Raw genomic sequence first — 12502 nt, forward strand, 5'->3', positions numbered from 1 at the left:
TCAATATACAAAATTATCTTAAATATTTTTGCTAAAAGAAAAACTTCATTCAAAAATATATGTAAGTGATAAAACACTTGAGTACTTACTTTGATTTTAATATTGATTTTTTAGCGCTTACACTATAACTTATAGTTAGCGTCACAAAATTATGTGATACCAGCTAAAAGTTGCAAAGTGTTATCCTGAATGAATGAAAGCACTCTAATTTGTTTAGTCCCCCATAGATAACACTTTGGTTGTCTGCCTCCCTAACTTTCTCCCCACTTCTCTCTCTTCCCTCCCTGTGTACTTCTATTTTGTTTCTTTCTAATACAAAACATGATGTGGTGAATATCTTTGATCGCACACTTTGGGAAATTTTTGTATTACCTCTATAGTAGATACCTAACAGTAAGAGTGCCACATAATGATGACATTCAGTCAGCTCTGTGGAGAGGCCCACAGAGCTAACTTATATCAACATGTAGCATTGAGTTGCCAGCTATATGAGTGAGCCATCTTGAAGCAGATCCTCCAACCCCCACTTTTAGATGATGCAGTCCTAGTTGATACTGGACTGCAACTTCATGAGATACCTTGAGCCTAAATCACCTAATAACCTTGTCAACTCATGCTGTAGTTCCTGATCAATAAACTGCAACGAATATTCTTTTAAAACACAAGTTTAAGGGTAATTTTTTCTTTTCTTTTCGTTTTGATACTGGGTATTAAAACCAAGGGTGTTTTACCCTGAGCCAGATCTCCAGTCCTTTCTATTTTTTGGAAGTACTGGGGGCTGAACTAAGGGGCACTCAACCACTGAGCCTCATCCCCAGTCCTATTTTGTATTTTTATTTATAGACAGGGTTTCACTGAGTTGCTTAGCATCTCCCCATTGCTGAGGCTGGCTTTGAACTCGTGATACTCCTATCTCAGCCACCTTAGCCACTGGGATTACAGGTGTGTGCCATTGTGCCCAGCTATGTTTTATTTTGCAACAGTTTCATGCTAAATTGCTGAGGCTGGCCTAGAATTTGCGATGCTCCTGTCTCTGTCTCTGGAGGAGCTGGGATTACAGGTGTGTGACACTGTGTTCAGTTTGGGTAATTTGGCAAAAGTAGTATTAGGGAGCTAATATCTTTAAGGCTTAGAATAGTGGTTCTCAAGCCAGGGCAAATTTGGCCCTCAGGGACATTTAGCAATTTATGAAAACATTTTTGATGGTTCTAACTGGGGATGGTACTACTGGCATTTAGTGGGTAGGGGCCTGGAATGCAGCTAAACATCCTATGATAAACAGAATACATCATGATCTCTTGTAAGCTTTTCTCAATAAGTCAGAGGTCTCTCATGCAATCTCCAGGTACCTTTTTGTGTCTCTCCAGAATCTACTCCACTGCCCTGGCACAACTGGGCTATGCATGTGACAATTGGTGAGCACTGCAGGAAGTCAAAGAAAATGCTGAGCACAGAGACTATGGCAGTTGGAAAGGGGAAATGTGGTGTGTGAGGCCGGGGTGGGGGGGCGTGGCAACTATTATGGATGCTTGGGGACCATCTTTTGAATATGGCGATTGATGCACCAAACACCCCCAAAAGTATGGAAAATACTGTTGCTAGTGAGCAAGCATGTATAGCCTAAAGAGTTATGCAAGATAGCAACAGTGTGGGATGAGCAGCAGCTCACTACAGAAGCAGATCTGCAAGCCCAAGTCCGTGTTAAGCAGTTGCAGGAGGAATTAAAGTTGGAGCGTGAAGTGACTTTAACTCAAGCACGGACTACAGAGGCCTGGGACAAGCTGATGGAGGAGCCAGAGGCAGGAGCCAGAACAGTTATAACCCCAAAGGTAGAGACGGATAGACCTTGGCCGGTGATGCTCCTTTCCATCCAGCACACACAAATTCTCCACGAGAAATCATAGTGCTGCTGAGTTGGCAGAACAACTTTAGACACAAAGCCAGAGAGAACATAGCAGGATGACTGACGTGTCTCTCACACATAACGTATTTTCTACAGTCTATCAGAATCATATACTCTGTATTCAGTAAATACTCTTCCGAAAGACGAAATTTGGATAAAGTGAACTTAAGAAGAATTGTTTCAGTGAACGCGTATGCCAGGCACAGGATTCAGTACAATTTTGCGTTTAACTGGCTCAGAATTTCTTAGATTCAGGAATCACGAAGCCCCTTTTAATACCTCGAATTTCTTCCTCTCACTGGAGCTACTTCTCCCCTTGCTCTCTCCCCAGGAGCCGCAGCCGGTCAGCCTGGATGAGCCCGCCACCTCTCCCCTAGCTCTCTCCCCAGGAGCCGCAGCCGGTCTGGACGAGCCCGCTCTCATCAGGACGCATGCGCAGACCGATATGCACATGCGCAGTTCTCGCTCTGCCCGCCTGTTACCCAGTTAGGGCTGAGCTGGCAGCACCGCCCCTGGGGGCGGGTCGTGGGTCGTGGCTCGCGAGTCGCTATGGCAGAGGGCGGCGGGGAAGTGGTCGTTGTGCCGGCCTCCGGGGCCACCAACGGCTTCAGCAATGGGGCAGGCGGGACGTCGGCGCAGACCAGCAACCCTCTGTCGCGCAAGCTGCATAAGATCCTGGAGACGCGGCTGGACAACGACAAGGTAACCCGGGCGAGCAGGGCCGCAGGTCCTAGAACCCCTCTTCTCCCGGGGTTGGAGCCGCACAGGGGGCGTTGTCGGTCCGCACACTCTGACCTCTACGCGGTGCCGGCTGCGCTGGGAGCCGCGAGTGACCCGAGACCCCCCCGGCGCGCGGCTCTGCCAGCTCGGGGCAGGTGAGAAGACAATCCCGAGAAGACCCTGGAAGGGAAAGGGGCTTCCAGTTGTGGCCTCTCGGAAGGCGCCTCCCCTCACCCCCAGGTGTGAAGGTGTCTGAGATGGATGAGAAACCCCTGCCCGAGACAAAATTCTTGGACTGCTTGGTAGGGCGTCGCGATTGGGCGTTAGTAGGGCCGAACAGTGTGAGCAGGGAGCATTTTCACTACCGGGTGAGAACAGCAACAGTTTGCAGCGCCAAAGATCTGCTTTCTACCCAAGGCGTGCATGAACTCATCTACTAATTTTTGTTGTTGTAAGCTAAGTGCTGCTTATGACTTGTGGACTTATCCACTATTTATTTTTTTTAAAGATAAGCAACCTACCAAGTTGCTTCTGAAACTAGGGTTGGACTTTCCAGCTCCTGTCATAGCTAAATATCATTTCTATATCACGCAGTCGCCTGAAGAATGCCAAAGGGCGGGGGGAGCTAGTAAAAGTGAGAGCTTTATAGGTAAATATGTAGGTAATTGGAAAACAAAAGGTCAGTAAGAATTTGTAACATGACAGTGTCATGAGTTGGAAAAGAAGGGTTCTAAGGCCATCAGTAATTGTTAGCGGTAACCACCACATTTGTGCATGGTGATTTGAGCAAGTTCCTTAACTTCTCTAAGCTTCTGTTTGGGAACTGGGAATACTGCTAGTGACTTTCTCAGGGTTGTTGTGAGGATTCTAGAGAATATCGGTGAAGTCCTAAGCACAGTGCCCAGCACTTGCTGTTTCTTAACAAATGTTTATTTTATCATAAATTGGCATTGCTTAATGTGTCTAACATTGTTATTTACTGTTTCATGCAATACAACTACTCTAATGTTGATAACATTCTCTCCTTTTTACCCAGGAGAAAAAATAAGGAATGGAGGGAGTGCAACTAGGTTAAGTCATGTAACAAATAACTTTAGGATTCTGTCCATTCAGCCAGGCCCTAGAATATTTTAAGGCAGTCTTTGTGTGTGTGTGTGCGTGTGTGTTTACAATAAGCATTTGTAGTTGTAAACATTTTTACTAATATTAAATTGCATTTAAATACTTTATTTTTGTCAATCCAGACAATATTTTAAATTAATGTTAGGTGCAGGACAGGCTGAACGAATGATAGCTGCAGGATAATGTTAGCCCCTAGTGTGGTGGTCACTTTCCTTTCAAATAACATAACTGAAAGCTGGAAGGGTAAGCCTCTTAGAATATACAGTAGTTCAAGTGTAGGCATTTTTATCTGTAGAATGCCAGGTTCTATGAGAATATCCTGAACAGAATTCTGCTCTCTCCTCCAACCATATTCTCTCTGTAGGTAATAGATCTCCTTTAATTTTATAAATAGCATTACATATGATGACTCTCTAATCTGTAACCCTGTTACTGACACCTGTACCCAGTTTCAGATTTTGTAGAAATAGTTGTCAATTATTATGCCTTCAATTGAACACCTGATTGACATTATAAAAACTTAACAAGGACAAAATTCTTGATTTTCCCCCAGACCAATTCTGCTCTCACTGCTAAAAAGAACATCACCATTCATCCATTCAGGCAAGAAGCATATAAATAATTTTTGGTTTTAGTTCTTTTTTTCACCTGTGCCATGCAACCCATAAATGAAACTCTTTTATAGACTGTACATTTAAAATTTTTGGGGGGCGGTGAATATTTCTTTTTCATCTGCGCTGCTACCGTCTTGGTGAAAGACATCATCAAGTCTTGCTTAGATTATTTTAGTTTTATTTGTTTGCTTTCTTACCTTCCTGTACCATCCATTCTTAAAAAGTTGGAATAAACTTTTTAATATATATATATTTTTAGTTGTAGTTGGACACAATACCTTTATTTTATTTACTTAATTGTATGTGGTGCTGAGGATTGAACGCTAGGCGAGCTTTCTATTGCTGAGCCAGAACCCCAGCCCCTGGAATAAAGTTTAGCTGTATATAACATATTGTGTTACTCTCCTGCTTAAAACCTGTAATAGTTTTCGGGAGCTTTATACCTTGCAGTTTCACTTACTATATCTCAGCTCATACCAAGTACATAAAGGATTTCTTCATTTTGAAAAATTAATATGTCATCACTTATTTAGCCAATTTTTTTAGGTGGACATTTCAGTTATTTCCAATTTTTGTAATTCCACACAATTTTGCAGTGAATAACCTTGTATTTAGGCCATTGTGTGTAAGCTAAGTATATACCTATTATATTCCAGAAATAAATTTACTCTTCAGTAGTTTGAAGGTCATCCAGTAGTTTGAAGGTCATCCAGTAGTTTTTGGATTGTTGAATGGAAACAAATTCATCAAAAGTGATTTCAGTACATTTTATCTTGAGATTAGGAAACCACCTAAAAATTACTCTCAATAATTTTCTTGTATTATAAATTGAAACAGGAGATGTTGGAAGCTCTCAAGGCACTTTCAACATTTTTTGTTGAAAATAGTTTGCGGACTCGAAGAAATTTACGTGGAGATATTGAACGCAGAAGTTTAGCCATCAATGAAGAATTTGTAAGCATTTTCAAAGAAGTGAAGGAGGTATGTGAATTCTTTTTGTTTAGCACTCCTTGAGAACTTACTGAGTATTGTTTGGATGAGTATTATTTTGAATTAAGTTGGTTTGTTTGCTGTTAATGTACCATGTTCAAATAGAAAATGACTTGCTGTACTCCAGCTGTATGTTTAGCCTTTATTTGAAATAGGGTGATTTCTGAATCTAAACTCTGCTAATGCTTGTTCTTAGAAAGTGTAACATTTGTTCTAGGAAATTCTCTTAGGAATTTTAGTGTTTTAACAAAAAATAATATTTCTCTAAATAGTTTTCCAATAGAAAAATCTCCTCATTGAATAACTTTCCTGTGGATAACTACTTTTTCATGGGAGAGTAATTAGTATTGAATCACTTTTACTTCATCCTAAATTATGCAAGTTTCAGGGATCAATTATTTCAATGTGTAAATAAGGTTTCATCAAACTTGAGTGCTGTTTATTCCCCATGAAAATAAGTTTTATTTATTTTTTTAATTCTATAGTATTTTATTATGTTAATATATAATATTGTTAATACGATATTGACATTTCTTTGTGAATGACATGGAAGTGTTATACATGGTTACAATAAATATTTTAACAGTTTCATAGGATTTTATTGACTGCAATAAATATTTTAGCAGTTTCATAGGATTTTATTGACTGAAGGTAAGCTTAACAATGAAAAGATGACCGTCTGTTGGATCCTAGAAGGGCAAAAGAAAAGTTTGGTAGAATTCATAAAAAAAGGAAGAGATAGTAGTGATAAACACATCCAAATTATGGTCTCTAAACTTGATTTTATCATTGCCAGAAGGTAAGGAAACTGTCTAGGAAGACTACTGGGTAAGTGTCGAATTGACTCTGGAGGTAAGCTTCTTAAAGAGGCTTCTACTGACCAAAGATAAGTCAGTTTGAGCATCAGTAATTATTGTAACTGCATTGAACTGAAACACATCAAACATGAAATCTATGAGTTTATAATGATATTAAAAATCAAACTGAATCTTCATTGGTTATCTTCAGTAGATATAAGGAAACTAGCATACTTTGAAAATTGCTAACTAAGACGAAAGGCTCAAGCATTTATTTTGTCTTTTTTACCAATTGCATCATGCAGTTGTTAAGGGGAGCCTTGTTTCTATAGAAGTGCTTTAGCTCATAAATAAAGAAGGAATGATGAACAATTAGAAGGCAATTGTGCAACCACTTTAAAATTTTTTTAGTAGTAGATAGACACAATATCTTTATTTTATGCGGTGCTAAGGATCAAACCCAGTGCCTCACACATGCTAGGCAAGTGCTCCACCCAGTCTTGCAACTACTATTGAATTTATAAATCTAGATATTTAGCCTTGGCACTGTTTACATATGGGGCCAGACAGTTAGGGACTGTCTCTGAGCTAAAAGATTTGTGGTAGCATCTTTGGCCTCTCCCCCTTGATTTGTTCCCCAGGGGTCACTGGCAATGTCTGGAGATATTCTTTGTTGGAACAACTAGGGGTAAGATGGTCCTACTGGTATCAAGGCTATATCTCAGTGGTAGAACATTCTTGGGTTCAATTCCCAGCACCACAAACTAAAACAAAACAAAACAAAACAAAAGTCCATGAACAAACAAAAATTATGCATATTTTTTAGACATTTATGTTTTCTCTATACTCTCTGAGAGAATAGATTAACTTCTTTATACCTTTTTAGAACTAGGTATTTGTCTTTTTAAGCATTTCTAGTTTAAATGTGGAAATCTCTTATTATGCCTTGACAAAATGTGTGTGTGAGTGTGTATGTGTATGAATGACTAAGGATTTGGCCAAGAGAGGAGACATTTATTTAATAGTATATATAATATTTGATGCAAATTTTCTCCTTTTCAGGAACTTGAAAGCATAAATGAGGACATTCAAGCAATGAGCAGCTGTTGTCAAGATATGACAAGCCGCCTACAGGTGCTGTAGAATGGCTAGATTTTAAGCATAGTTCCTGGTGCAAAGTAAGCTTTCAAAATTATTAGATAGGTCTGCAGAATATATGGATATCTGATGCATTATGCTGTAAAGGAAGTTTGAATATAAATATTACACTTTTTAAAAATACTTATAAATGTTTGAGTTTCTCTGGGTGCTGGTTTATTAATATTATCCAGTTAATTCTAGAAACCTTTATATTTGGTCTTGTCAGTACAGAGCTAACTGTATCCACTTGAAATGTTTAAATTGCTTTCTACTTCTAGGAAACAACCCCTATAATCAAGATGTAAAGCATTTTCATCACTTGCAGAAGATTTTCTCCATAGCTTTTTAATTTTTTTAGATAGTTGATCACCTGCTACTGTTCACATTCAATTTTGGTGCATGAGTCATTTCTTAGCTCAGCAGGCCATTAGAGCCATGATTTTGAGTTTTGTTCATTCTCCCCAGTTTTTCATAAAGTTAATTTATTTGGTTGTAATGTTATTGAAGTCTTAATAGCTCCCATTCATCAACTATAATGTTTTTAATTTATCCATTTATAAAGAGAAGTATTTCTTAAAGTGTTCTATCTCTTCTTTTTTTCATAGTGGTTATTATAAGGGTTAATTTAATTACTTACTAATTGTTAAAATACTTTAAACATGGAGCATTTAAAAAATGACTATTATTATGAGATAACATTTAAGAATTTAATCAGTATGCTGGGCAGAGTGGCACATGCCTGTAATTCTAGTGGGTTGGGTGGCTCAGGCAGGAGGATCACAAGTTTAAGGCCAGCCTCAGCAATTCAACGAGACCCCAAGCAACTTGGTAAGACCCTGTCTAGGGATGTGGTTCAGTGGTTGATGCCTGGGTTCAATCCCTAGTATTAAAAAAAAAAAAAATTAATCAGTAATTTTTTGTGTGCTATGTTTTACTCCTTTGGGTGTGGTTTTTCTTTCATAAATTACATTTATATCATGTTTATTACTTAATAATAACCATCCTTAACATTTAAGATAAATTAACTAGAAATTATTTTAGGATGATAATCTTCACTTAGTACTATTAATTATTATTTTGGAATTAAGACCACAATTTATAAATAGAGAGTAAGGAAATATAAAAAAAATGGAAAATATTGGTTCTGTTACACTATACTATTATACTAAAATATCCTATTTCATTGATTAATTAGACTTTCTTTTTTTTTTTTTTTTTGGTACTGGGGATTGAACTCAGGCACTCAACCACTGAGCCACATCCCAACACTATTTTGTGTTTTATTTAGAGACAGGGTCTCACTGAGTTGCTTAGCACCTCGCCATTGCTGAAGCTGGCTTTGAACTCTCCATCCTCCTGTCTTAGGCTCCTGAGCCACTGGGATTACAGGCGTGCGCTGCTGTGCCTGTCCAATTAGACATTCTTGATTGTAATGTATGCCACCAATTTAATGACTAGGAATAAAAAGAAGCTAATTAGCAATTTTGATATTGCTTTTGTTAAGCATTCTTTTTTCCAGAAATATTAAAATGTAAACATTTCTGAGAATTAAGTAAGTAGTATATTTGAAAAAAATTGTACAAGACAAGTTATGTATAATGGTGAATGGTAAACTTTAAAGTGAAATGATAAAAATGTAAGCCTTTGAAGAAGTTATTGCATTTAAAGATTCACAATTCAAAAGAGTGTCTAGGAAGCCGTCATGTTCGCCTGTATTCTTTAAAAATCAGTGTTATTCTGAATTATCGAAGTTTAAATTTTTTTTTTATGTAGCCACTGTTTGATAGTAATATGATTTGGTTGTAAGGAACACACATTCAAAATTTCTTCACTAAAGAGTGAGATGTGGGCTCTCTTATTGTCAGGATGCATGGGAAATAATAAGGTAGAGTTTGCAGAAGGAGGACGAGGCCTTAGCAGTTCAGAGCTGGAGTGTCTAGATTTGAGGCAGCTGTAGAAATCTCAGCAACTGGAATACAACATTATAGTATTCTAGCATGAAAATGATCCAATATCTTCAGGTATTTTCTCTGGTATCCACCCTTTTAGCAGATTGACTCACTCTCTGTAGTTTCCACTCTGCATAATTCTGGCTTAGTGTCCCTTCAAGGCATGAACCCTCTGTTTCTCATGTCCTCTTGCCTCTTTTCTTGCTTTTTGTCTTTTTTTTTTTTTTTTTTTTTTTGGTACTGGGATTGAACTCAGGAGCACTGGACCAAAGAGCCAGAGCCACATCCCCATCCCTTTTTTTGTATTTTATTTTGAGACAGACTCTCGCTAAGTTGCTTAGTGCCTTGCTTTTGCGGAGGCTGGCTTTGGACTCATGATCCTCCTGGCCTCAGCCTCCTGAGCCGCTGGGATTACAGGTATGTGCCACCATGTCTGACTGCTTTCTGCCTTATTTTTGTAGCATTCTCCAGTTTGAGACTTTGAGAGAGAGTCTTATTTACTACACGTGTGTTTTGTTTGAATCCATTTCATAAATGTTTGACTGATCTTTGGATAGAATTCCTTTTCATCATTTTTTTCTGATCTTTTCAGTCTGGCTTGGGGGAGGGAGCATTGCTTGGTATGAATTTTGGTCAGGAATTGCCCTTTGTCTTTTAGATGGGGTATCTCTGATCCTTACCAACACTCTGTTTGGTAGGTATCTTACATATTCCAACTCGCAAATTTTTGTCTCCATCTCATGCATTTCTGTTGAGCTCCATACCTACATTTTAGTGACTTAATTTATGGCCCTGTTTAGAGGTCTCTTGGTTTCCTAACCTGGCATATTCATAACTAAAGTTATGTTCTCACCCTTAACTTGCTCTTCAAGTGCTTCTGTTTCACTGAAGAGTTATGAACTGTAAGTTCTTTAGACAGCAACAGATACCTTTTTCTTTTTTGTAAATTTTAGCATTATGTGTATATTGAGACTTATGAGGGAACTCCTCTTATTAAAATTAGTGTATGAGCCTTGAATCATCTATTTGGGTCACTTGGATATTTTAAACTTTCAAATTCTGGAGAGTCTGAACTCCATAGGTGTTGGTATTCGTTTTCTAAAATATAATGCAATTGGAATGTATATATGTTTATGTATGTTTTGTATGTTTATAATTTTAGGCAGCAAAGGAACAGACTCAAGATTTAATAGTAAAAACCACTAAGCTTCAAGCTGAAAGGTAAGTTTTTATTTGTATACTCACCTCTTAATTAATTTGGAGGTTAAGTGGAAAGAAAATTTTCCCTAACTGCAAATCAAAATTAAAATAATATAAGTATAGTTAAAATTGATACAGCACCAAAACCCAAGTTATTATTAGTAGTAATTTAAGCATAAAAACAGTAGCTTAAGGCATTAAACATGTTACTAAGTTTGAGAGATCCTTTTTTTGGAACAGAAATGATGATGTGTTGTTTACTATGAAGTTCAGAAACGATTGTGTTTTAAAATGTAATAATTTTCTTACACTGTTTTTTCAGAATTATTGCCTCTTAGGTTTTACTATGATTAATCCTTTTTGGTATAATTAAGTATAAATATTCCTTGTAGTTTATGAAAGTAAGTAGACTGTTGATTGACAAGTGAATGAAATTAAGTGCAATATGGATTATTATAATATGTTGGTTGAATGCTGTAAAATTTGTTAATAATTAAGGTAAAACTCACTAACTGCATTCTTATGTCTGGAGTTTATAAAGAGGGAGAAGCGTTATACAGTGATACAGTATACCTGTCATTCACTCTGTAGCTTGGTGTATCATTTTAATCTAAGAATTCTGCATGTTCCATTGATAATGTGGAGGTATTACTACCTTAACTGCTTATTGTAGAGTAGCTCAGTGTACAGTAACAGATTATAGGTTGTCAAACTATGACCACTGGTCAAATCCAACTAGCACCTGCTTTTTTAAATGACGTTTCATTGGAACACAAGTGTTCATAGATTGTCTGTGGCTGCTTCTATACTCCTATAACAGAGTTGACTGAGACCACACATGGCTAACAAAGCCATGTGTGACTTAGTTTAACAGCAGGGTTAGTAGTATGATAAAGATCTCATCAAGTGGCATAGAGCTGAAAAACCAGAATTATGTATTAGAAGTATAGATCTAAGAAGGACATGGTGTTTCTCTTCAAATATTTGATAATCTGTCTAGTTTTTAAAAAGCTAGATTTATTCTGTGATTTTGCTGAGGTTGGAATGAAGTCTCAATGGAGAAATTTGCAGGTGGTACCTTTTGGCTCACTATAAGAAAGAATTTTCCATCCATTAAATTTGAACAATTACTTCTTTGGGAATAACTTAGTCTGATGTTACATGTACCCCAATTTTCCTCTTTTTTTTTCCTCACAATGCTGCCATTCTTGTTCCTTATACTTTATCATAGCAAATGTAGAACCATCTGGAAGCTTAATAGGATGGCACATTTTGGCCTTTTCCTCAAAACTTCTCATTGTATAAAAGTAAACAACTATTTTCTGATTAGTGATTCAGTCATTCTTGGGTTGAGCTCAGGATCCTGCCCTGTTAACACTATCCCTGATATTTTAATGCAGGTGGCCCAGAGATGACAATTTGAAAAGCTTTGCCTTAGCCCAAATGGTATTCAGATCTTTCATATTTCTTGGGATGTGCCCTCTCCCATAATTCTCCCATAGTAACTGTTAAGCTTGAAAATACATTTTAATATTTTTAATTAAACTTTTAATTTGAGATAATTGTAGATTCATAGGCAGTTGTAAGAATTCAAAAATCCCTTGTAGCCTGTACCCAGATATCTTTCATGGTTATCTTGAAAACCACGTAATACCACTACTAAGATAACGACTTTGATAAAATACGCTAGTCATACTTAGATTTCCCAGTTTTGCTTATGCTCATTTATGTGTACATATGTAGTTAATACATAATTTTTACCAACTGCATAGGTTCATGTGTGCACCACCACAGTCAAGAGACCAAGTAGTTCCATCACCACAAAAGTGTGTCTTGTTAGTGGGTTGGATGGTGGTGAGGAGAGTTATACCTATACCATTGTGAAAGGATGGTTGATGCTACAAGGTGCCAGCTCTACAGGAGAGGCAGTTAACTGAGTTTCTGTAGACAGAGTGAGCCTATGACCTTAGCACAAAATTATGTTTTTCATATTACAACCACTCTTCTGAAAGAAGTTTACTAGAAAAATAACTTCCCAGTTATAGATCGAGAACATAAATTTTTCTC

At 37.5% G+C, this 12502-nt stretch overlaps 1 protein-coding gene across 1 annotated transcript in view; it reads left to right on the forward strand.

Annotated features, from left to right (window-relative positions):
- The first annotated feature begins 2401 nt into the window (after positions 1 to 2401).
- Cog6 (component of oligomeric golgi complex 6) overlaps positions 2402 to 12502 on the forward strand; it is a 74187-nt gene continuing 64086 nt past the window's right edge. The window contains exons 1-4 of the mRNA XM_046454222.2: positions 2402 to 2605; positions 5197 to 5340; positions 7209 to 7280; positions 10398 to 10456. Coding sequence (XP_046310178.1) covers positions 2453 to 2605; positions 5197 to 5340; positions 7209 to 7280; positions 10398 to 10456 — 428 coding nt within the window. The 5' untranslated portion in view covers positions 2402 to 2452. The remainder of the gene's footprint in view (positions 2606 to 5196; positions 5341 to 7208; positions 7281 to 10397; positions 10457 to 12502) is intronic.

The sequence above is a fragment of the Marmota monax genome, unplaced genomic scaffold (genome assembly GCF_021218885.2).
Source record: "Marmota monax isolate L192 unplaced genomic scaffold, Marmota_monax_Labrador192_F-V1.1 WCK01_AAM20220418_F8-fsc00011, whole genome shotgun sequence".
In the NCBI taxonomy this organism is placed as follows: domain Eukaryota; kingdom Metazoa; phylum Chordata; class Mammalia; order Rodentia; family Sciuridae; genus Marmota; species Marmota monax.